Raw genomic sequence first — 25,519 nt, 5'->3', positions numbered from 1 at the left:
CGCTTAGCACTTACACTCTACCTTGAAGTAAACACCGTTTTCCGGATAGCTTTTAACGCTTCAGTTGTGACTTCAATAACCCTGTAATCCGAAACATTTTCCGCGAACATTTTCTTTGTCCCCCGGGGGGTTTGTCCATATCTCCGTCGACCTCGCCCTGCTCAGGCGTTGTTTTCTCGGTTCACCTGTAATCAAAATTGCCCAGTGGTTTCTCGGAAATAAATCAGATAACCTCCATTCGTTTATTCTTTGCTTTCCCACGGTAAAATATCTGTACTGTTGTCAAGCTGCCTTGAAGCCCTGCTTTAATTCAGAGAGGAATACGATTAGTTTTGGAGGCTACTGGTTGATCTTCGAATGATTCTGCTTTTGCGACATTATCACTGAAACAAATCGTATTAAATTGACATTAAATACGATTTCTTCTAAACCAAACACCGGGAAAATGTAAGCTATCAAACACTTTTTGCACACTTTCCTGCTGTCAACGTGTTTCGATGCTAAACGTGTGAGAAATTTTGATGGATAGTGTGTATAGCAATTGGACACTCATACTGGGGAATTGAAGTTGGACACCAAATGTTTACAAAGTGAGAGCAGTGAATACAAACAAAACAACTAAATACCCCCCCCCAAATGACATGGATCCCGACAAAGCTAATCAAACACTGCTCCTATATAGATCCGAACTCCTATTTCACCCTAACCGTCTCCACAGAAACAAACCTTATCTATGCAGTTCTTCATAAAACTGGCGCGATCGTGTTCCCTGGTGTCTCGCAAACGGCCTTACTTCGAACAACTCCAAGTTACCAGCCTGGCCCACAGAAAATGTCAACATGTGTACACAAACGGAAGTGGAATTTGTATTTCACTCCTGTAATTACTATTGCGACTCGAAGGAACTGATGCCGCGATATTTCTGTTAACAAATTAATCAAGGCTTTCGCTTCACATCTTCACAAGTTGGATTAAGATGTCTCCACTTTCAAAGGGTAAAACCTTAAATAATAGGGGCCTATACCGCTACAGTTTTTCCAATTCGAACTTCCACACAGACCCTTAAAATCTTATCGAGTTTTGGGGCAATGCTAAATTAATTTCCATCATCGTGGCGTAAAATAAAATGGGCTTTAAAAACCTGGAGGGTTTCTAAATATTGGAACTATCAGTGCAGTTAGGACGGTAGGGGAAGATAACCAACTGATAGAGTAAATGTGTATTGATTCAGGGAGGGTTCCGTTTGGCCATGACACACATATCCCCATCACTGCCTACACCAGGGATTGGAACCAAACACCAAAATTTACACTACCTACAGACGTATTTGTTTGCCTCCGCCAACATGCACGATCTGCTGACGCTAATTTTCCAATTTCACTTGGGAAACGCTTTCTCTTTTCAGCTTTCACACGGCTGCGTTATCGAAAGTTATCGGTAAAGCCTATTCATAAGATATCCAAACTGGACAAAAATTTTGGACTGATCTCCTTCGCCCGCACTGCTTTAGAGTTGAAAGATGAACTACCAAAACTGTAGCGTGGAGCTAAACTAATATCAATTTAACAAAATTGATATCTAGGCACCACATTCACTTAAACGACTGTGGTGGTGTTGCTTTAAATCTTAAACACAAACAGTGTTCTGAAAACACACGTGGTGTCAATTTAACACCGTATGGTGCAGTTGTGTTGTGTGTGTTCATCTGTTCTATAGAGCACAAAATCAACCTAAAGAGTATCGAAACTATTGTGCCCATAGGTTTACAGTTACTTCGCCCCATCCAGTCGCCCCTTTCCACGTCGCCCCTAACCATTTCGCCCCATCCCACTTCGCCCGAAGTGGAAATGGGACGAAGTGGGGATGGGGCGAAGTGGTTAGGGGCGAAGTGGCCGACACCCTGCTCATAAACATTTCTAAATTAAAGCGTAGGCCTACAGAAGCCCTATACATTAAACTACAGGCACGTCTTGGTTGCTTGAACGTGTTAACTTCCGGCCTGGCGGCAGGGAGCGCAATATATCCGTGGCCAAATCTGAAGATTTGCAGAAACCTCCAGGCGATTATGTCGAGGAAGCCCAATATGTGCATGCCACCTTGTACTACCAAACTCCATAACCCGATGGCTCTGCAATTGCATTTTCCCCATATTACGCTACATCACGCTGAGCGACAGCTGTTGCCAGTGCATCCCGATGGACCGAACAGCTCCTGCATAATATCCACCAACGCCATGCATATACATGTATGCTCAAACCTGCCTGTCTGTTTCTGGACACAATCTTGTGTGCGATTTCATGTTTCTTTACGTCCCTACTCTGAGCTCACCGAGGATGATAATAGACTCCCCAGATAAGGAGGCGCTCCACAGCCGCCAATATTCCTCCTTCAAATATTTGTGTGGACTCAACGCTCATCGACTTGAAAAAACGCCGCTGATAATTGATAAGGTGAAAATGTCTCCGACGTAAGAAAAGGTTTGAGAAGAGACAGACTTGAAGTGAAAATTAATATCTATTATGGAGGGGATAGTACAGTAGTTCGTTCACATGGGGGGGTCCATCCTAACCCTTGCGGTAATAACTTCAAGGTTACTTGGTACACTACGCTCGTACTACCACAGGAAGTACACAGTGTACATGTACATTCCGCTTGCAAACTACAGTACATGGGGAAATTCGCATTTAAACTCTCCTTGCTTCTGTGTTCCCACGACAGTATAAGAACCTGTTTTGACACAGGCCATCCTCTTCAGTATGTGAAATTCTGTCAGAATTGTGTCTGACCAGAGAGTAATCAGTGGTCCTTGGGCTAGTAGCATTACGTCGGTAGGGTGGGGGCACTAAACAATCAACCCTGACCCACCTTAAAAGCATCTCCTTGCCCCGAGCAACTCGGATTAATTCAAATCTCCGATATTTCTTTTCTAGGTTATGGTGCCGCTGGACTTGTCCTGGATTTCGGGTCGCCAAAGTGCCTTGACGCTCCTCCCCGCATTGATGTGTACCTGAGTGCCACGGCGCGAACCGTTCTCGGCAGTGTTTTCGGAAAGGATTACGTTTATCGAAAGAATTCTGTCTTTTCATCTACATGTACTGAGAGAATTTTGCCTTTCCCTCTGAAATGAAGAAAGCGGCGTGTTCTCCCCTTTTGGCTCCGCTCGGACTCGTGCAGCCGACGGTAAAGTGCCAGTAGTATGAACTCCTCTTCAGACGCTGAAATTGGTAACTTGTTAAATTTATTAACAAGGAGCACCTTGAAAGAAAATGTCCCGCTATTCGACAGATCCATGGGTCAAGATGTGGACAGGCCGATCGCATGTGCCATTATTTCATCCACTACCACTTCAAAGCGAGTTGGACCAAACCTCTAAAGACACTTCGGAGGAGTGCGTCCGAGTATTATTATTCATTTCTTGTCCCTTTTACAGATAGTTATGTGTGGGTTTTCACTATAAGACAGTCCCGAACGAAACGAGCTGTCAGGAGTCAACGTGAAAGCCATGAAAGGGTGACGGGGACTGACTTCATTAGGGCGCGCACAGGTTCCCTGATAGGCGATCCACGGGCTTTAAGAAAGAAGGCTTATTTGTTTGCAGACACTTTACGGTGGCGGTGTAGAGTTCGTGGCTTTCTCTTTTCCCGCGTTTCCAAGTAAACGAGGGCACAAGGTGCAGTTGGCAGTTGGTGTACGTTTGGCGCTCAAGAGACAAGGCGCTTCGTCGCGTGTTACTCTCATTGAACAAAATATCACCAGCATGGAAAACAGGAAAACATCACGAGTTTATAAATCATCCATAAAATATTTTCTCTTTGAAGCATCGGAAATGACATTAAAGACGGCGTGATGCCAACTATATGTGAGCAAAATTTACTGCACGAAATAAACCTTGGAATCTGGACGACTGTGAATAAAAACGGGACATTATTGGAAGAACAGAATACACTTGGGTTTTGACATGAAAAAAAGGCAATATTTTAAATCACAGCGTCGTTCGTTATTGGACTGACAGTCACAAAACCACTCTCGCGGTTCTCAAATCTCAAGTTATTGTCTTCCGTTGCGCCATTAATTTTCCCTCGTCTTGAAAAAAAAACTCAGTTTCCATCGTGAGACAGTGTCAATTGCCGACTATCTATAAGAGCAAAACATATCCGAGCACAGCCGCCGTAAATATTGTCATTTTGTTTCCCAATAACTAACGGATATATAACCTGATGGTGAAGTATAACTACTTCTCTTCTCGCACTCCTCGTGAAAGCACGAGAATTCAGAGGACAGTGACAAACTTTCCAACAGTGTGTAGGCCTACTTCATGCATTCCGCGCAAAGATGCGACTTTTTTATCGAAGGTTTCACAAAGCTTCCTCTCTTTATATAATGCTTCTTTGTCAAACTTGACCTGTTTCTGTCACAGCGCCCCTCTTGTATCTCCCTTGAGGCAAAGGGTGATTTATCTCTCCAAGTTCATGTTCCAATACATTATAGAAACAAAGAGAACAAGAAGGCTTCTTGATTTATTGCAGCGGGTATAGTTTCTTTCATCTTCTGCAAAGCTACTGACCACGCTGACGGATGTGACGGTCATATGGGCACGCGTGGAGAATTTTTTCTCAGTGAAATACGACGCCAGGGTATGTCATGCCTGTACTCGACATTTCGGGCGATAGGTTCAGACCATCTTTAAATGAAAATGGGTTTTGAAACATGTAGTCAGTGGAGAAAAAATGTTATACTGTGACAGATCGGGTTCCCCTTTTAATTCTTAATTATACGGGCTCAAGGCAAGACAGAGCAGCAGTTCGGAGGTTCTTGTTTTGTTTTGTTTTTTCTCGATGAAAAAGTTTCCCCATGACTTCAAGAGGAGGGCATAAATGTCAGTGGAATTCGTCAAAACATGGTCCGGGGCATCGTGCACTTTAACACGTACGCCCATCTCCGAGCAGAGTCTCGGTCGGTGAGCTCATCAGTTATTCGTGCGTCGTGTAAACGATCACCTCGCACCTATCAACATGTGCGCGAGTCTAACGTGTCGAGTATACACGCCGTACCATTGCAATGCATTGTGAGGACTGACGCACCTGTTACACTTTACAGAGAGTGACCGCAGGAACCCCACAAAAACCGTAGATTTACTGCAGTCTTATTTCCTACAGGTAAAACACGTGTAAGATTTGTTCATAACACGCATACTGGGCCAGCAACAGCCTCTTCGATTCGACAGTGCCACGATGGACGTAGTGTTGATTTCATTTGTTTACTAGCCAAATCAAACCAAACTTTAAATGCTGGCAAGACCGTTGTCCTTGGAAAAAAAAACCTAGTGTCCCGCGTTCATCAAGTACAATTGCCAAAGTGGTTAAGTATAATTATCAACGAATTTCTTTCCGGGTGTTAACCAGTTGGATTATCGTTTTACAATGAAACTGCAGCTGCTTACAACACGTACAAGGAAACTGATTCCGGAGCGATAATATATTACTCTCATCACGAGCATCTAATCGATACTGCGCGGTCGCGCACGCTCGTGTGTAAATCTCGTAAGTTCAATTACTGGATAACCCCCTGAACATGAATAGTGAAAGTAACGTTAAGGATTTAAAATCAAACATAAACATGGGTACTCGTTTACGATGGGAGCGGGGTTCGGGGTAACCCAAGACGGAGAGGTAGTGGATAAGAAAGGGTGGAGGCAAGGGAAGACGGGGAGAGAACAAACTGATTCAGTCCGCAGTGGACCGACTGACTCACCTGGCACTGACGAAAGGTCAGCCACGTCAAGAGCAGGGGAAGACGGAGCGTGGTCGTCATCCCGAGGATGGACCGGCCCGCCTGGCGAGCCATGGCGGATGGTGGACGCCGGTGACGTGAGAGAGCTTCTTACTGGAAGGTTCCCCGAGATTGCCCTGGCGCAAATTATTGCGATCCCGGATTCCCTCTGCTCAAGGTTCACAAGTCAATGTTTATGATTTTTATCCCCGGCTCAGGAGTTGCGTTCTGTGCTTTTAGTTCTCCAAAAACAGGAATGTCATTCGGAGGTCAGCCGAATCACTGAGCTGTTCTTTTGCTCCAAAGTGATGCAGTTCGACTCCGGTGATGAAGCCATATAGATTTTTAAAAAATTGTTCCTCGGGTTTTTATTGGAGGAGAGGGGTAGAACCGTACTGACTAGCCAGCAAACGGCACTCCTTTGAATCCGGCGGTGAAAATGTCACAGACGTTTCCCACGGCAAGTCAGTTTCCAACTTTAAATTTCCTTGGCATTACCAAACCAGTTTCATTTTCCCGACGGGTCCCCTTTCAAGCGACGCTTTTTGTCGACAGCCGGTGAGAAGATGGGGTTAATGAGTTCGTTCACAGGAAACGCTCTCCGTCTTGCAATCAGGTGGATTGAAGAGAGTCTTATCCCTTCGACGTCGTGTGGGAGATTGTTCCGAGGCCCTTTTCACCGACCCTTGGAAAGACTACCCCAGTGAACGCGCAGCGTGTTGACAAGAGCAGATCGCAACAAGCGGGTGACATCATCACACTATTGAGCCACTGCCGGGCAGGCTGTGAAAAAAAAAGAACAAAAGAGTTAAGCGTTGGAAACAAGAGCTCCTTTGTCCAAGGGGACTGTTGGCGGTACGGCTTTGGACTGAGGCTATAATCTGTCCTAAAGTAAACCCGTTAAGCCATTGACGGGTTAAATTTAGCTTGCGTTTACACCGTGCCCAGGCGATCGCGAGGGCACAGCTCACAAGGAGTTTGATCTGACAGCGTTTATCTTGCCCCCGCTCGTGATCGTAAGGACCTTGTCGACGTATTCCGAGACAGTGGCTGGCCCTGCATCACAGTGTACGTCAACGCAGGCACTTCGCCTCTTCTAAAGCGCCACGCGACAGTCCAAGCTATCCTCCGGCCTTGCAGGTTCTGTCAAATAATAACCATGGTAACGGGAACAGAGGAGGTTGCTATGGGACGCCACTATCAAGCGCATTTCTCCCCGGTGATTCCCTGTCATCTCAGAGTGGCAAAGTTTTCTCTGTGTTGTTTCTCTTCACCGACTGATCGGCAGTACGAGAGTACCGTTGCACGTCTTGCTTTTCCACTGCATGCTCATGCAGTCGCGGGGGTCTTATTCAATCTCTCCCGATGCACAGATTGTCCTTTTGCACACCTGTTTGCGTCCACGCATCAGGCTAATGGTGCAGATCCAGACTTTCAAATTTAATCGAAAAGTACCGGCTCAACTTTTTTTCTTGCTCAGCGGCTGCGTGGGTGTCTTAATAACGCTTGGGCTGGCTCGAAATCGAACGGAACAACCTGCTACAGGGGGCAGACGGACCGAGGGGAGTTTTTCCATCTCGCGTTAATTGGATGTTTAGGGGAAAGATGCATGAATGACCTGCGACGCCACAAAGTTGCGCGTGTGAAATACAAACACGTTGATTTAACTGTATAAAATTAACGTTTTGTAGGTCCCATGTCAATTTGTGATCCTTCTGATCTATCAACAAAAGATGTTTCCCCATTACGAATGAATATAAGAGCCTTTCATTATTTACAAATATCATAGTTAAAGTTGACAGTTGATTGACAGATCTCCCCGTCAACATAAATGTTTAGCAACAAACAAGTGGGGAAACGAGGGTATCGTGAGCAAAAATACCCCCTGAGAAGTTTGAAAATTGTGCTCCTTCGGGAGACGCCACGAGAGGGCGGTATCACGTCTACCGAGCCAAACGGCCAAGGAAACCTGTTGAAACGAGGCGTGCCTGCTTCACGCACTTTTCTTTCAGTGCCGTCATGCCGCATCGATATGTGCGCCCTTTTCTCCAGGAAGTGGTCGAGTCCTTCGACTCGGCTGGGGTCCCCGTCACCAGCCCCCAGGGGCCTCGAACTGCTAATGTCGATTCTAATTACGGAATCCAGAGATTCCCCACAGTCACGTTTCAATAATTTCCCCTGATTGCATCTGTCTTTAAGCCCCTCTGGCTTCACTTATTACGGAGGGAGAGAAAGAAGAAAAAAAAAACACCGCCAGGGTAGAGAAATTGCTCGTTTGATTATTTCTTCTTCACGCTTATTTGAAAGGAAAACTCGCTGTTCCGTTCCCAATTTCCCTTGTTTGTGAAGGCTTGAGCGAGCATGCAATGCCTTGTGAACCAAAATTTAATTTGTTGATCACACCTATGCTTCCATGTTTCTGCCTGTCTTTCAAGCTCGTTTAAGAATATTCATCCTGAATAGTCAGTCAACGCCATTTTAATAACATATTACACGACCAGGGGCTAGTGAAGGAAACGCGCATGCAGCGTATGGAGTCGAGGTTGATTTCTACATGTCTTTCAAGTTCTCTGTTTGACTTTCCTGTGCGAAAGTGGAGGTGTAAATTTGTCAAAAATTTTTTCCCCCTGAAGGAACAAAATGAGTGACTTCTAGGCTCGATGATTTGGAAGGCTCCAACCTTTTGTAATAAACTCTGAGTTTGTGGATTGAGTTTCCTCTTCACAGTTAAAACAGATCAAGAATTAGATCGAAAACAGCCTCGGTGCATTTCTTGGGTGAAACTGCAAAGTTTAACCCAAGAAAGAACAACTTGCAAACTTCTTGCAGGTCGTCGATATTTTTCAACTCACGAGGCTTGTGCTCCAGATTTGCTGGTAAGCGTTTTCTTGTATCTATTTATATGTTTAGACAAACAAACTCTTACCAGTCATTTCACTCCTGGGTACAGAATATCGATAAGCAATAATTTACCTGCTATAGGCAAAAATCATAGAGGACCGAATCACAAGCTGTTGATGTTTGATTATCTTGTTGTTGCTTCCAAAAGGTCATGATCATACTTATTCACAGGGAAGCCATTTTTATCGCGTTCCCCGAATCGATCATGCTCAATGTAATCTGGTAAATGGGATGGTGCCAGACTATTTGGGGTTCCTGAGCTCACTTTTATCTTTTCTTTTTTAAACATGACTTTAAAAGAATTTGATAGAATCTATCAGAAATTCTCAATTATTCAAAAGGTAAAATTGACATTAATTTGCCATGAACTTTTATTTCGTTGCTATTATTCTTACTCTCGGGTCCCAAAAATGAAGAAGTTAATATCGATTTCAATTCAAGATGCATGAAGAAACCAAGTTAATTTTGGGCTCTTAGTTACATTTATCAATCTCGTACAAAATGACAATCCGTTTTCCATTGAAGCTGCATAGCAGACAGACGAATGGAGACACGAACTGACAAAAGACCTACACATGATGGACAAAGGGCTATAAACTCAAAATCAAGGTCCTTTTTGTTTAGCCCAAACACTTTATTAATTTCAGAAATAAAGAGGAAACGAGGTTAATGCATCCTACACACTAATACATGTACATTATAAACCAAGTACCCCAAAAATAATATTACTCGACATGCAAATAAATTATCATAGGACAATACAAAAATGTAAAAAGGCACAAAACACACTGAAACATCCAAATGTATTTCAATTTTTGCATTATTTGAGTGAGCGACTGAACAGATATAACAATAACCACAAGTAAAAAAATTACCCTAGATTATTTATGTACTATGTCTTTCCTTTGGTTTTGAGCCCTCTTCCGGAGGACAGAGAACCTGCCCATCGAACAGAAATTCTGTAGCTATGAAATTCCCGAAGAAAAAGCATCCTTTAAATTTGTATGCACTCATAGTCTCATACCAACGTGTACTAAGGAATCTAAATCATAAATGACAGCAGAACTAATGCAAATGTCGTCCATAAAGACTGTAATGTTGCAACACATAGGCCTACCACTGTGTGACTGAAGCAGGGTATGCAACTAACACCCTTAAACTATGCAAAGTCTATTTTGAGGACTTCGTCACTCAAATTCACTTTGACGCCTCCGAGTCGGCTGAAAGACTATCCTCAGAACAGACATCTTCTCAATATTCCGAGGCACACTTACATGCCATAACCAGTGTTTGAAGGCTAGGCAGGGTAGTGTAACGAATTTTATACAAAAATACAGAATTTCATCGAGCGCCTATTTGTGCATGCAGGTATACTAAGTTATCAATGTCTCAACCATTCCGACAAACCTCGTGCGGGCACTCAACATTTTCTGCCAGAACTGTTCCATTTTCCTGCAAGTTGAGGTCCCCAAAATTGTACAACAGTAAACAGGATAAGGCAACTGCGAAAAGATTGATAAGTTTTACCTGTAAATGGCGAATTCCCAACCCAAACCGTAACAGTGTTGTCTCCATCAACAACGACAGTTCTGCACAAAGCGCTCCCTCAGCATCGGCAGCGTGTATTGCACTACATACCCAATGGACTCTGCTTGGAAACTAGACCTCAAACAATTCCGTATCAACAATGGACATGCTCCATGTCTAAGAGAGGTTAGCTAAATGTACCAATTCTCCGATACAATATACCAAAATATTTCTTGTATGTTAAAGTTACAAATTATAAACGCCATCATAGCCATCGAATGTTTAATATCACTGGGAAATCAATTTTATACAAACCACTGAGCACGACTTGTAATATGAAAAAGGTACGAGAACCCCCACACTTGAAAGTGGTCGTGTCCCAAAGTTTTCCTGGGATGGAGATTTGCATAAGAATAGTTCTCAGCGGCGTCTGACTAAACAATAAGCAGACGATAAGAGCTGCCAGTACGCGTGAAAAGGCGGGAATGACAAACATTTAAGTTTCTAATGAAGTTTCCTTACATTTAAATACCCCAGGTGCAAGGGGAAAAAGCGACCCTGACATACCTGATCAACAGGAGACAAAACGCTTACGTACTGTTCAGGCATTCACACTACTATGTGAAATTCCATGAAAACTACAGCAAGTTTCTTTCCAACCGGAAAAGGAGCTTACCATTAACCAAAAGAATATCTCTTGTCAGCTCTGCTGTACCCTTTTTCTCTAGAAGACCCCGAAAATTTCTCGTTCGTACAAACATCAAAGTAGAGAAACTGTTCAAACTTCATTGGAAACCCAAATCCTCGCTCCATCGTAATTCACCGATTGCGCCCTCTAAATCACGCGACCTGTAGTGGGTATCAACCTCATAGCATCGTGTGTTTTGAGCGTTGTTTACAAATACAGCCAAGTTTACTGTACAGTATCCAGCACATCCGTAGTCTGAGTATGGTACCTACCTTCAGCTTTCTTTTTGATAAAAATGATCCTTATGAAACACTTTACTTTTGGTGAACACCATGTTAGTTGTTGATATTTATTACCCACTATAGGTCACGTGACGTACCGGTCGCACAGCCCTTATTTCGGGGGAGACCCTCCATTTCATGTGCACCAATCTTCTTAACAAGGGAGAAAAATAGTAACGTGTCGGTAACCGACACAATATTATGCAATTTCCCTGACGTGCATTTTTCCCTAGAGAGCTGATAGGCGTGCCAAAAGCCCGAGTCCGAAACGCGACGAGAGCTGATGTTACCGAGACGACCCGTTTGTTGTGTCATCTATTTTGAAACTTGAACCATAATTTGGAGGTTCGGTTTCCCTGCCTCCAGCAATTATTGGTGGCAAACAGAAAGGAAGGGGGGTTCGCGCCCACGCATTGACATATTTCCCCCTCCGTTTTGGACTGACATTTTGAAGAATTCGTCTTCCTTGGTCTGACCAGACGGGAAATCTCACCAACTGTATAAGTTTTTCCCTTTCTCCTTTTTTTTCAATTTTCATTTCACTTATTGCAGAATTTTAAAGGCGTCTTGTAAACCAAAACAGCTTTCAGGTATAAAAGTAAGATAGATCCTAGTATAAACGAACTCATGCAGTTACACCATTGTATAATAAAGAGAAAAATAACTACAGATTACGAAACAAGTTCAAGACAGAAGACTTTTCCGCTTAACCCTTATTAGTAAAAGCAATTCTTAAGGTTTATAATCCGAACATCGTTAGAGTACAAATCAAGGTGCTTGTTGAATCTATATACGAACTTATTAAAGAAAGACTTCATTTATCCCTAACTATCGGCACACCATCAAAATAAAGTACTTGAAACTATGCCCCGGAAAAAAAATATCAAAATGCAATGACATCAAGAAGGGCGAGACGCCAGACTAAACTTCAGTTTTACTGTGAGAAAACACACTTCTTTTTAAACATAACGTGAAATTATTGCAAGAAAAGAAAGAACACTACAACATTAATATCCCCACCAATAAAGATATATGAGGTTCCAAAAAGAGGCAGACCCAACGGTCAACAGTCAATGGACGTTGTAATCAAATTCTGGATGGAAACGACAAAATACACGGTAGCATCTCAGAAACTCATGTTTCGATTAAACAACCCAAAATTGAACCAAAAACACTCGCAAATATGGCATCGCTTGCTGTCAAAATATGCAAACTATTTCGGATTTGCATATATATTAACTATGACGTTGGAGGTCATTCAATTTGTCCAGAGTCCCAGAAAAAGTTCGATCAAGGACCACAGTTAACCACAGTTCGACTAACTCTGATTGAACGTACGTTTGTTGACGGTGGTTGGACTGGTCTAATCAACTATTCGCGACCTGCCTATATCAAGGTTGGTTGCATCACTGGCTGCTACAAACCGTTTTTCAATAGCACAGTACAGAGAAGACCAGTTTATAAGAAAAGTGCCGGAAAAAACAGTATGTCACTGGTAGACGACCATTTTCACTTTTATTTTTGCTATTGTGCCCTTCCTGCGGCCACCTTTTCTCCCCTTCAGCCCAGCGACCTGACAACGGTTGACTAGGGTCGTTTGCACTTCAACTTCACTGCACATGCGCTAGGTGCGTCACGAAACAACCAAAGGTTGACTAGTGGTCCCTGGTCGAACTTGCACCCAGTTATTAATGTGAAGTTACGGGAAAGCCGTCTTACACGTGTTCGGTGAGTTCTGTGTAGCTATCCTCTTCCTCGTTCTTCAGCAACCCTGCAGAACAGATTGGATGACACAGGGATACGAGCAGTTAACCTGGATAAGAGGGTTTCCTCGAGCCCATGCCGTTTTTTTTTTTTTTACATCAATTTGGCAGTAACTGCACAAAACATGAAGGGGGAAGTCCTGAAATTCGCATGCAAATGAACGTGAACAGAGAGGATTTCTCACTGTGACGCATTTGCGCGCTGGGTCTGCTAGTGGGAAAGTGGCAAGGGCGCCATCTTATGAGAAGATGCGGCGAATCACGGACTTTTGTGAGAATTAATAAAGTTCCCACGAGCTGTCAGGAATCATGTACATGTATATCATGTTCGTAAACACCATCAATGAGGGAGGTTGTGCATTCAATGAAAGCCTTTGGAGTGACAACCCGACCGAGCTGAATCTCTCTTTCCTGCTTTCACTTCCAATCAATTCCATCATTCCTATACTTCAATAATCCTTTGTTTTCCATTAAACTCACCCCTGCGCAAACCAGGTTGGTTTGGTAAAACGTTTCAAACAAGGGGGAAAAACACGAATTCACACCGGACGAAAAACAAATACAGGAAGCAGACGGGTTTCCTGGCAAATCTGTTTCATTCGTTATTCAAGTCAAATGAAAATATTTTCTTTCACTTGGAAAGCACATCCGAAATAATCTCCCAACAAAATGTACAATTCTGATGGATTTCCAGTAACTCACAGTTCCATCCACCAAAAAAAATCAACTGCCACACAACACTACGTTAACATCCCAATCAAAACTTAAGTTACAACTTCAAATGACTCGTTAAAACTTGTTTGCCACAAAAATTCCTTCGATTAGCTGACAGTGGCTGAATGAAACGTGACCGTGTGTACAACTAGTTAATGTGCAAAATTTTATTGTCATTAATTTGTAGCACAACCAAAGTTTACATCAATTAGTTTAAGCTAACTCTCATTTGCAGTTTTAATCAATTGAATACCTGACAGTCTAGGATTTTTCAAACAGCCCTCATAAATTTAAGGAAAGGACTTTCATCATTATCTACAATAAAGTGTATATTAGGTACCGGCATATAGAGCGGGTTTATCATTTTTTAGAACATTTAACTTCTGAAACCTTTTGTAGCTGTACGTGCATAGATATGGGCATATACAAAACAGTACATGGTTATACACATTAGGAATTTGATCCTCTCTTTGGATCAACTTCCATGAGTTTTATTCGGTAAAATTTCCAGATGTAATTAGGAAAAAACTCGAAGATGAAAAACTAGAGAAAGGGTTTAGATTTGGCAGAAATGAGGACGGTTTTACAGCCACTCTGGCTGCCAAATGAGTGTTGGATTTTTCAAATCCTGCGAATCAATTTAAAAATCTGATGCAAACGCGTTATCATTTGAAAAGGCCCAACGAATACGACAAAATGGCATGTGATAACTGTGGAGCTCGAAGGTATCTGTAAGCTGTTAGTCTTCAGAAAAATATATATATACCAACTGTCAAGGATAATAACTATTTTTCATCCATCAAAATTACTTAGTTCGCATTTACAATTGCTCCTTCATAAAAAAACAAGATATCATGTACAAGAGTTTTATTTGTGGTGTTTTTAACTTCAACTTTTGCCCAGTTTTGAAATCGTGCAATTATTTGCATGCAGTCGCGCACACCTGTCAAAAAACTTGAGCAGGGTTGTCATGTTTTGGAGGCTACAGCTATTAGCTCAGAATGCTTGGTAGCCTCTGCCAATGTGAAAACATAACTTGTGAAGAAATACAGCATAAGATAGAAAAAAAAAACAAAATTGACAAATACAGTGTACAGGACTACGAGTTGTTGCAGTGAGGGTAATACTATTTTGCTTGAATTAATAGGCTAAGGCTCAGAGTTAGGTCATTATCTATGGGAAATGGCCATAGCCCCTAGCCCTGACTTTCGTAAGTGCTTGTTCATATATATCATTTCCACATGCAGCTGTAGTATTCAGAAACAGCCAGACATATGCCAATGTCTGTCCCGTTCCCCTCGACAAACAAGGTGATGTGTACTGAAACATCAAGAGAACCTAACTATATTACATGATTACACTTGTGATTAAAATCATTCATTCTGGGCAACCATGCTAAGGGAAAGGTGTGTTAACTCTAGAAATACGAATGTTTTCGCAGTGCTCGACCATTAAACTATAAACTGGATGAGGACGGGGGAACCCAAAAGTAACACTAATAAAATTCCCTGGGAAACGGGGGGAAAAAGAATGTTAAATTCTTTAACATGTAAGATAACTTCTTTCTGATCTGCGGATCTACTGTAGTTAAAAACATATACACATTAACTTTTTTCTTCAAAACCTGGAGAATTATTGCAGATATTAACGCAAATATGCAAGTTTTCCAGCAAGGCATCAGAAATTCATCCATCCATTTTAACAAAACTGACGCCAGAGAGGCCTCGCTCAAGAGAACAATGCCCACAGGAAATTCATTTATCCGAGCCCTTGTGTCCAACTCCGGAGGTGCTGTTTGTACTCGTAGTGGGGCTTTAAAAAATTTGTCTGCTTTCGCACGGCTAACAGGTAAAGTCAAATGATCCAGGGAGGGAGACGGGGCCTTAATAAAGGTGGTACATATGAAAAGCCCTTAATAAGATGGCTGTCGCCGATTTTACGAGGGAAATTCCACCCCTTGATTACAACTGAGCTCCTGCACCTGTGCACTTTCATCAACCTCTATTTCACAAAGCATCACTTCCTACAACTCTTGGCTCTCTCCACACTTTGAAACGATAGGGTCAAAGCACCGTCGCCAGCTTCAGACATTAACGGGGGGGGGGAACCACAGTATCAGCTAGGGGGAGCCACATCACTGGAACAAAATATATTTTTCATGCTTATGCTTTTACTGATGGGGGGGCAGCTTCCCACGGGGGGGGCTCAGGCCCCCTCTTGGCAACGGGCCCGCAGGGACATTTTCTGACAATTTTAACGGCGATTCGATGATTAATATCGAGTTGAATATCTAGGCCTATTTTCTCCTGAAAAATACTATTCCAATGTGAAGGATTTGGGGAGTGATTAGGGAGGGGGGGGCTTACATTTGCTTCAGTTTTGTTAAGTTTGGACCTGCCCTTTAGGTAGGCAAAGCATAAAACTTAACAGTCTTAATGGGGGCACTTCACAAACCACCAGCCTCATCTCTTACTACATGTATCTGGCCTTTGAGAGACAGTGAAATTGGTTCTTGAATGTTCCAGCCAGCGTGTGGTAGAAACGATGGCCATTGTTCTCTTGTTCAGAAATTTTTTTTTTTTTTTTTGGTCAGTTTATACTGGCCGGAGACTTTCCAACCAGCACCCGTACTGATGCCCGGCCGAGTCTTTAGGCAGTCTCGTCAAACCTGTGGTACGAGCTTTCGTCTTCTGGCATGAGACCTGCGGGGAGACGGGGGACACACAAACAGAAAGAAAAACAGCTCAGCCAAACGAAAAGCCGTGGAGAATGGGGGACGGGGGGTGTGGGCCAGCACAGGTGCTCACTAGAGTGTTTAACTCACAACTGAAATGAAAATAACGTCTTTGCATGGATGATGCTAGAGGATGCCCTAACCAGAGCATCATTCACAGGGTCATGTAAAAAGGAACCTAGTAGTGCTTCATTGGACATTCCCAATGGCCCCCTCTAATGGTGGGCAACACTGTGTTGGGTTCTGTCCGGAGCAACTGTCACACAACAGTGGCTATGTACAATAGTTATCACACCGCCATTGGCGGGGGCCACTGCAGACGACCACTTCTTACTGTGGTAGCCATATTCTTAAACAATGTATGTCATTGTTTCTTGATGACTGACAGTGAAGTGCAACTTCCAATTAAAATTCACTCCTTTTTTCAAGAGAACAGAAACAACCTCTGAACATCAGGTCCTCAAAAATGGGTACACTGATGAAGTGGGAGTTCTCATCCTGACAGAGAGGCCGAAATACGGCAGACCATGTCAGAAGAAATTGTTCGGGGGGGGGGCCAAATATCAAGTGTATTGACACCACAGTGTATGATATCAACGCTGGACTCACAGAAAGTCCTCTGATGGGACTATACTGTTATAATGGCCTCTCGTGAAAGAACGAAATTTGTTAACTCAAATGCTGGACCAGGCATGAAATGTTACATGAACAAGCAGTGATGAATTCTAGTCGGCAATGAGTCAGTGTGGAAGATGTCAACAAAAAGATGAGTGCTGATGCTGACATTTCCATGACAACAGCACAACACTATGAAACAAGTCAGCACTTTCTACCAGGAGTCAATCCATATCTTTGATATTTCCTCCTCTATGGAGCTGCATGGAAACTTTGAAAATTGATCTACCTAAGTGACGTTTAACCGTCCGGTTTTTTTATTATTACATCTAGAAACAGGTATACATGTACATATGTATATTGGTTTCATGCATGATACAGTGAAAATTAAACTCCGGCTTAGTTTTTAAATAGTCGACGAACATTTGATTCACAGAATTAGTTTAACGAGTGGACACCTTCAGAGGGCCTACAAATAGGATATCAAGCATGCCAACTTGGCCAAGCAAACTTGTACGGTAGATTTGATAATTTATTCCTCAGTAGTTTGGTCCTTTCCCGCATGTCCTGCCATCAGAAAGCTGTCATCGTGGAGGTTTTTACAGACTACACAAGATATGTCTTGTCTGTTAAGGTTGACAAACAGTGTAAAAGATTGTGGCTTTGTGCATCCTTTGTCTTCACGTAAAGGTCGTGAAAATCAAACACACACGCTGGTTATTGATACAAGGAAGCAAAACTACAAAGTCTAAAGTTCAAGTAGTTGACTAACAATCATGTGTAACATCAGACACATCAAACAACGGAAGACAGAACAATTGATTCTGAAACACGAGCAATACCAAAAGACACCAATGGCTCCGTAGATATCCTAGCCACAGAAAACCGATCAACTTGAGTCTGTGTCAGTCCTGTCAGTGAAATTTCATTTCATTGCTTCATTTTTACTCTCAACATTCAAAAATGAAGAGTTAACCTCGCTTTCAAATTCAATATGGCCGGCCCCGTGAATATAAAGTCCATTGGATTGGTCAGGGTAAAGATTGTTTTGCTTACCAGAAATCTGATCATGTGACTGAACTGCTTACATACTTTCAAATCTTTGAACCACTTATACACTCCTCATATGTTAGTCCAAAGGTTGCCACATGTTTGAAGTGGAAATTGTGAATGCATACATATTGACAAAAGACATGGACAAATTGATCTCGGCTCTGCATTCAAGAACATATTGTAGTTTGGGACTTAAACATTCTGTCGGTATCTATTGCCAATCAAAGAAGAAAACGGAAAGAAAAGTCACATCATTGGAAAGTTTGGATACCTGCACTGTCGTTTTGCTGAGAAAAAAAAAATCGAGATCCGCACGCAGCAACTTTTTGAGTCGTACTGTCACCCAGTGGAGAGTTTGCACATTGTGGCATCATTTCTAGCCTGGACTATTCTAAGTCAATCCAAAAATACTGCTGCAGATGCCCGGCCAGAATTATGTAGCCAGAGGAAATGCTGGATCAAGATTCAATAAGCTTGAACTGGTCAGCAATTGAGTGTGGCAGGATGTAAGATAGTGGATAACTAGAGTACATGTAAGGCATACAGGGACCGAGGATATTTTAACACTGAAATTCCTCACTTCCAATAATGGAAACAAACAATAAAACGACCGACTAAAGTCTCAAAAACAAAAGCTCTGCACGCCCCATGCAAAAGGAACAATCTTTTCCTTACATTAACCCTCCTATGGTTTTACAGCACAAATGTGCACAAATGCCCACAGTCACAGGTTCAGTGTGTACACAGTAGATTGCTAGCACAAAATGACCCAGGGTCTTTTGTGCAGTCCTCTTCACTGCATTTGGTTTACTGCACAATGATGCACATGAAACAGTGAAGCACAGTTGTTGGGCAGCACAAAAGTGCAATCTGATATTCCTGTGAGGGACAGTTGGTGCAGTGCACAACACGACACAGCTGTGCTTCATTGAGGTGTTCACCAAATGACCCAAAGAGTGACTTCAGCACAGGAGGGTTATATGTAGTGAGAAATTCCTCTGTTTTTTTTTCAGGTAACAATTTCCTTTATAAAATGCACACGTCTATGTAGTGATTGCTCAGATTTTCAGAAACATTTCCCAATGCTCAGGAAATCTGGAATGATGTTCACTGGAAAGGAACCCGTGTTTTGGTGGGTTGAATCCATTAACAATGGATACGATTCTGCAGGGAATTCCCACAATATCACCACTGAACAAGGAAACATCGGTAAGTCAGTAACAGCGCAAAGTGATAACACAAATACAGAAATATACCAGCTGAACAAATGCATACAGAGCACGTGCAAATCTGATCGATCCAAGCACACCGGTAAACATGTGCCCATACATAAACACGGTTCTTCTCTATAACAGATACACGCACCACACAGAGACATGGACTTCACTTCTTCCTGTATTAATCTGATAAGCGGCAAACCTGACTTTCTGGGGGGGGGCTTTTGATGAACATTACAGAATGCAAAACAATGAATTTTCTAAAAATGTAAATGAGAAGTTCTGGAAATTACTGCGTTAGAAATGTGGTAGAGTTAAATTTTGCGGACAGGGAATGAATTATGATCCGAGTATGAACATTAGTCATTTTCTGCTCGTGTTGCGTGGCAGCTGTGGATGTAACTGGAATGGTACAGTAAGTGGATGAAAACAAAAAAGGTTGCCATCGTACAGGACTTGGACTTTGTTAACGCAACACTGCAGTCACATTTCAAGACCAAGGTCAAGTCTCTCCCGTTGTATGCTCATTTTCCAAGTCACCAATCTATGCTACGAGTAGCTCCAGCCAATAGGCATCATTTGATTTGAAGACAAGACAATTTGATGGCGCAGAGAAGATAAAAATCGCGCCGAGCTAGAAACGGGTTGGTATTCGTTAACACTGTCAGACTCACCGTATTTCCGTCTGATTTCATCATTCTTGGCCTTTCTCTCGGCCTTTCTGTTGGTATAAAAAGATGTAACATTGTTACTGGCTGTTGCCTGACAGAATGCTTGACAGAATCAACCAGCTTGTTCATCTGGTTTCTTTCTCCACAATTCAAAATGTCAAGAACGGTGGTGAATTTGGGATTGCTGGGACGAACACTGAAGGTGCGAATGTCATAATTTCAACAACTTTCATGACATGTGAGCCAAACAGGGCAAAGCTATGCTAAAAATACCTTGTGGAAAGCTCTAGTCTACAAGCAAACAAACCGGCAAAATTTGAAAAGCGACAGGCTACACACACGACATATGTACACCAAAAAACAAAAATGCAAACGGACAATATGAGAGATTCCGATTCACAGATTGTTTATGAAAAGGACGGGCAGGATGCCTCAAGCCTTGGCATTCTGGAGAACAGGACTGGGTCACACTCTGGCTTAGCAGAGAACAACAGTTAGCTGAGCAGTTAGCAGAATCTCAGACAGAGGTGTTGCATATGTATGTGCACTACGTTTTGGTAATTTTTTTTTCAATGAGAAACAAAAAATACCACGTTCATAGAACTAAGAAACCTCAGGAACTGTGAACGGTATTTTCCATTTCAGGAATGGGAAATTCGGATATACACAACACAAAAAAATTTAACAATTTGATCTAGTGATTTGATTGGCTTTGATATTTGACCTGGCGAGTCAGGTTGCTGTACTGGCTCTATCCTCGCCTTCAAACTCTGCGACCCGGGTTCGAATCCCACCCAGGTCAGCATGTTGATAGGGCTTTCAGTCCCTGCCTGATTCTGTGGGTTTTCCCTAGAACATTTATCTGGGGTTTTCCTTCCACCTCTAAAACTGAACAGTTCTTCATTGTCTTTTTGTCACTTCATCCTGTAGTTGGCGCTAAATGTGCAGTTGGATGAACATAAATGAACTTTCTGTCCCGCCAAACAAAACAAAACATACACTGAGCAGGACTGGCAATGATTGGCCGAGATTCAATCTCCAAATCTAAGCTCATCCAACACCAGCAGACAAAAACTGCAGCAATGCAATGAAGCGTGCGCCCTGGTGGGTGGATTTAGGCTGTGCTGTTGCATTTCACCGAACCAAACAGTTGAACACCAATAACAACATTCTAGTTTGTCCGACTTCAGTGAAATGAAATTAGTTGTGAAGATATCCGGGGTGCAAACACCTTGTGAATTATGCCTCTTGTGGTCATGGTTATTTAGAGAAAAAACCAGCATCGTGTTAAAATCCATGAACCAATAACCCTCTGGGAAAGAGGTTAAAACGGACAACGGAATTTGTGTGCCACCAAAAGAAAATGTGCTCACAAGTGGAACCTGCACGATTCACAGAGGCATGGACTCAAAGACAAGTTTTGAGCTTCAACTTTCAAGATTATATCAAATCCTTTGTCGAGTGACCATGGATGGGTTCTACGTTCCTCAATCCTGCAAAATCTTCCAACATCTCCCACTGGACTTTGGGAGCATCGGATAGGATTTAGGGTCACACTTTGCTTGGTGCATGATACAAATGGCCTGTGAAACGTCTACCAGCAGCTGGCATGAATTTGATCAAATTCTGGATGCGTGAGCGGCACGGATGTCTAAGTCCTACTGGGTCTGGGGATGGTCTTACGTTCGGCCACGTCTGACTTGACGTTCAGCTTTCTTTCGTGCGTATTCCAGTTCCTCTCTGTCTATTCTGAAAAGGAGAGAGAGATGTTAGTCAACGGGGGCTTTTGGGGAGAGAGGAGCTTGCTTACTTCTGTTCGTGGTGCATCTTTCTCTCGGCCTTCTTCCGTTCAAACTTAGCATCCTCTTTAGCGTACCTGGAAGAAATCAAACTGACGTCAGTACGAGAGCTGAACCCCTCCACACAGACAGGCTTAACGCTCAAGCCTCCAGGCTCTTTAAAACCCCGTAGCTATCAAAGCTTGAGTCTTTAGCAGCAAGTCAACATCTTGACTGTTACTTTCAAAGAGCGAATCATTCAATATCCCTTAATGTTGCTCAATATGTTGACAATATCTTCAGTACTGGTCAATATACAAAACTATGCCCCTTCGAACTAACTAGTGCCTAAATTAAGACTTTGCAAGCATGTTTCAACTGATCCTCTCCCACCCAAACAAGAGAGTTAACAGCATCACATCTAAAGTCAATATTTTTACATCAAATTTTAAATCACTTGGCATCTAGTCAATATACTTATATTGCCCTCCTTACTTGGCTCGGTTGCTCCCGGAACGGCAGCAGCAACAGTAGATACATGTGACAAGGCCGATGAGCAGAACGCCTCCTATGACACCCATAGCAATGATCAAAGCCTCGAAGTTCACTAAAAATCAAACAAACAAACAAATAATATTTGAAGGTGACAAACAACAATCCATTGAAAAATCATAACAGAAGAACATCATTCTTGGCCCACTATGTTTCTATTGCACACTGCTCAATATACAACTAGTAAAAATGTTGTTTTAGTTATCAGAGCAACAGACCATGAAAGGGTCAAAGGTGAATGAAACCACCAAAATTTTTCGTTTCTCTTGCACTGACAGGACTAGTCCACCGGTTGAAAATACCTACATTGCCCAGTAAGTCCCAAAAGTGCCCATCACCATAGTCAATTGAAATAGTCTCCCTGAGCAGGATATTTTACCCCAATGATATATAGAGAGCTACAGGCACTTACAGAAACATACTCCCCATCTCGCTTCAGACAAGGCACAATATTTGGTCGGGAAAATTTCCTGGGCTGGATACTTGGCACAGATCTTTGTAGTCTCGCAATAGAAGCACTGTCAAAAGAAAAAAATGGGGAAGGGAAGAGAATTGAAAACAAATCTCACCATGGAAACAGTTGTAATCATATGACCAGAGTTAATGTGTTCAGAGTTGGTCATGCCCCAAGTCAGCATGGGGGCAAAGTCACGGCCAATGGGATAAAAAAAGCCATTTTAAATCACCAAACGGAGACGTTAACGTGAACAAGAAACTTTAAAGAGGATTAATTACAATTTCCCCCCCTCAAAAAAAAAAAAAATTTGTTTGAGTGACTCACTTTTGCTCCTGGGAAGGATACACATTTTTCACAGCTTCCATTGTGTGCACTGCAAGCTAGTGAGAGAAACAAGAAAAGAAATCTTCAAAACTTCAATTTAACAAATATTAAAGCAAAATACTATACGAAATGGTAAGTTTCGAGAATAGAAATTTTACTAACTGATAGAAAAAGGAACACTCCTATTAAATGAATATACGCTGAAAGTTATTCAGTCAAGAGCTCAATTGCAGAATACCCCACCACCCTCCACAATCAACCTCACAGCCAGGTACTGGTCAAAGTGTCACACTCTTCTCAAGGGATTTTCACCTTGTATCCATGTAACCAGTCATTCAAGGGTCGTATTTTAGAGTGGTGGGGTATTCTGCAGTTACCCCAGTATAGACCTATGAGAACCTGTTCTCGCGGTTAGAAGTTGTTCCATTTATCACTTTCACATCTGGGCAAGGGCGCAACCCTCCCTTCATTTTGTACAGGGATTTGCATGTTTTCCTCATTTTTTTCTGGGAAAAAATGTTGCATCCTGACTCCACTTCAGCAGTTACGTACAAAGTCTATGGGGAGTGAAGAGAATTTTCTAAGTTTTTCCCAACAACATCGGTAAATGTTTCTCAGTCCAGAATTCGTGTCTTTCCAGCATTTCTGGCATGACTGACTTTTATTGAGATGATATATGAGGAGGAAAGTGAAGTCAGGATGCAACATTTTTCCCTTTTCTGCTACTGAAACCTTTTCAGTAGAGTGTGGGAGATATTAATAGCGTATAAACAATGAAAATTCAGGCATATTTGGGTAAAGGTTACAAGTGGTCAGATTCAGATTTTCCTCAGAGACAACAAAATTATTTTTGTCCCTTCGAGTCCCAAGTGTGAAATATGGATCCGCCACGGTGGTTCCATGTCAAGACATCTAATCTGCTGCCCGTGTTTTGTCAGAGCCCATTGGTACATGTAGTATCTTATCACTCAGTCCGTGTCTTACATGTCTTGACATGGAACAGCCGTTGAGAAGATAAGGGGTCAAGAGACGTAATGTCCAACGACCTTATTTCAAAGATGGCGACTGTGAGAGCAAGCCCGTGAGATTGAATGGGTGAAGGCAAAAAGACTGGAAAATACCTGAACAATGTGAGTGAAATCATTCAATAAATGGAGCTTAGGAAGCGGAGAGGCTAAGGATCATCTCTGTGTGCAAAAGAAATTGCGCCCACAATGATAAGTGGGTGCGCTGAAAATGTTCAGTACATCGACACGAAATTGCGTATACGGATGTGTGGCTAAGGATGGATCTGGAGTGAGAGTCCTTGCCAAACAAGTGGGGCTAGCACGGACATACATATCAGCTTTCAGCCTCATGAACTTCACACTCGCATTCAAGGCCAGACATGGCATTGGTAGACTCACACTGCACTTGAGACACACATGACAGAATGCAATTTCGAGAAACATTTCAATTTTTTTACACACAACATGCATGACATGTGTTGAATACTTCTAATTAAACAGACATGTTCCCCTTAATGATCAAGTAGTACGGGAAGTGATGTCCAAAAACTTTCCGAATGGATTAATAATACTATAATAATACGAACAAATAAGACTCATATAGGCCAACTCACTGTCGGGCATAGTCGTTGCGGGGGGAGTGTTGGTCGTTGCATTTGCGGTGCTAATCAAACCAAACTCCAAACAAAAACACGCTAGACAGACAAAAACCGCTGAGGAAAACAACAAATTCTTCATCTTGAACCGTTTACAGATACTCAGAATACGGACAAAACTCTTTCCTTTCAAAAGTGTCCCCGAAAAAATATCGATGTGGCGCGAAATAATAACGATTACTGGAGCTATTTCCTTGTCCTGATGGGTGGTTGCGCAGGTAGGTTTATGTTCTTACAAAGAGGTCACCTGGAGGTCAACGATGATTAATAATGGTTCAAAGGTCAACCGCTTTACTTGGCGGAACAGTGAGAGTTCAGAGCTATTTTGAATAGTTACAAATCGTGTCTGTGTTTTTAGTCATATCAACAGGAACACTACGAAATGTTTGTTTGAAGTATTAATGAAAGCGCTCGAAATTCTGCATATACATGTATTGTAACATCTATCTGCGATTAAAAAACAGGAACTATTTTGCAAAGTGCTGAAGGCTGCTCGACAGTTAAAAGTCTTATAGAAATGACGTAAGGTTCGTATTACTTTTTTGCTTTTACCAAAGAGGGCGCTTTTCACATACTTCTAAAATAACGCACGAGTCACATGGTTGTGACCGTAGCGTGTTAACTCATTGAGTGTGATTCAGCGCGGACGCGCACGCGTCGACGCCGCGCAGCTTTACACTCGCACCCTTACCCATAGTATAGGGCTTTGGATGACGAACGAAGCCTCTTGTATAAATTTAAGCATGTTCTAAGCCACATCACAGCCGGCGGACATAGCCTTTTTTCGAAGATACATGCATTCTGGGCAGGGT

General features: G+C 42.4%; 2 protein-coding genes across 6 annotated transcripts in view; both read right to left on the bottom strand.

The window, feature by feature from the left end:
* LOC110973366 (corticotropin-releasing hormone receptor 1-like) overlaps positions 1–10,287 on the bottom strand; it is a 74,936-nt gene extending 64,649 nt beyond the window's left edge. The window contains exons 1-2 of one of the 2 annotated variants that reach the window (XM_022224138.2): positions 10,198–10,287; positions 5,752–6,552 (exon numbers count right to left, since the gene is read on the bottom strand). In XM_022224138.2, coding sequence (XP_022079830.1) covers positions 5,752–5,844 — 93 coding nt within the window. In that variant the 5' untranslated portion in view covers positions 5,845–6,552; positions 10,198–10,287. Of the gene's footprint in view, positions 1–5,751; positions 6,553–6,793; positions 7,341–10,197 lie in introns of those variants that run through there. The other variant, XM_022224137.2, reaches the window with a different exon arrangement.
* LOC110973370 (pituitary tumor-transforming gene 1 protein-interacting protein-like) lies at positions 9,262–24,955 on the bottom strand. 4 transcript variants are annotated; one of them, XM_022224147.2, is made up of 7 exons: positions 24,666–24,955; positions 23,045–23,100; positions 22,676–22,781; positions 22,207–22,318; positions 21,617–21,682; positions 19,937–19,983; positions 9,262–12,937 (listed from the first exon to the last, which is right to left on the bottom strand). In XM_022224147.2, the coding sequence occupies exons 1-7, from the start codon at positions 24,787–24,789 to the stop codon at positions 12,882–12,884; spliced, it is 567 nt and encodes a 188-aa protein (XP_022079839.2). In that variant the 5' UTR covers positions 24,790–24,955; the 3' UTR covers positions 9,262–12,881. The 4 variants fall into 4 exon arrangements, with proteins under 4 accessions (XP_022079839.2, XP_022079838.1, XP_022079841.2 ...); XM_022224146.2 differs by lacking the exon at positions 21,617–21,682 and adding an exon at positions 21,744–21,809 and having other exon boundaries at positions 24,666–24,954; XM_022224149.2 differs by lacking the exon at positions 9,262–12,937 and adding an exon at positions 13,507–16,345.
* Between the last annotated feature and the right edge of the window lie 564 nt (positions 24,956–25,519).

The sequence above is a fragment of the Acanthaster planci genome, linkage group LG17, assembly GCF_054643075.1.
Source record: "Acanthaster planci isolate LZ-2023a linkage group LG17, COTS_SCS, whole genome shotgun sequence".
In the NCBI taxonomy this organism is placed as follows: domain Eukaryota; kingdom Metazoa; phylum Echinodermata; class Asteroidea; order Valvatida; family Acanthasteridae; genus Acanthaster; species Acanthaster planci.
This window is presented reverse-complemented; position numbering and strand designations above follow the sequence as displayed.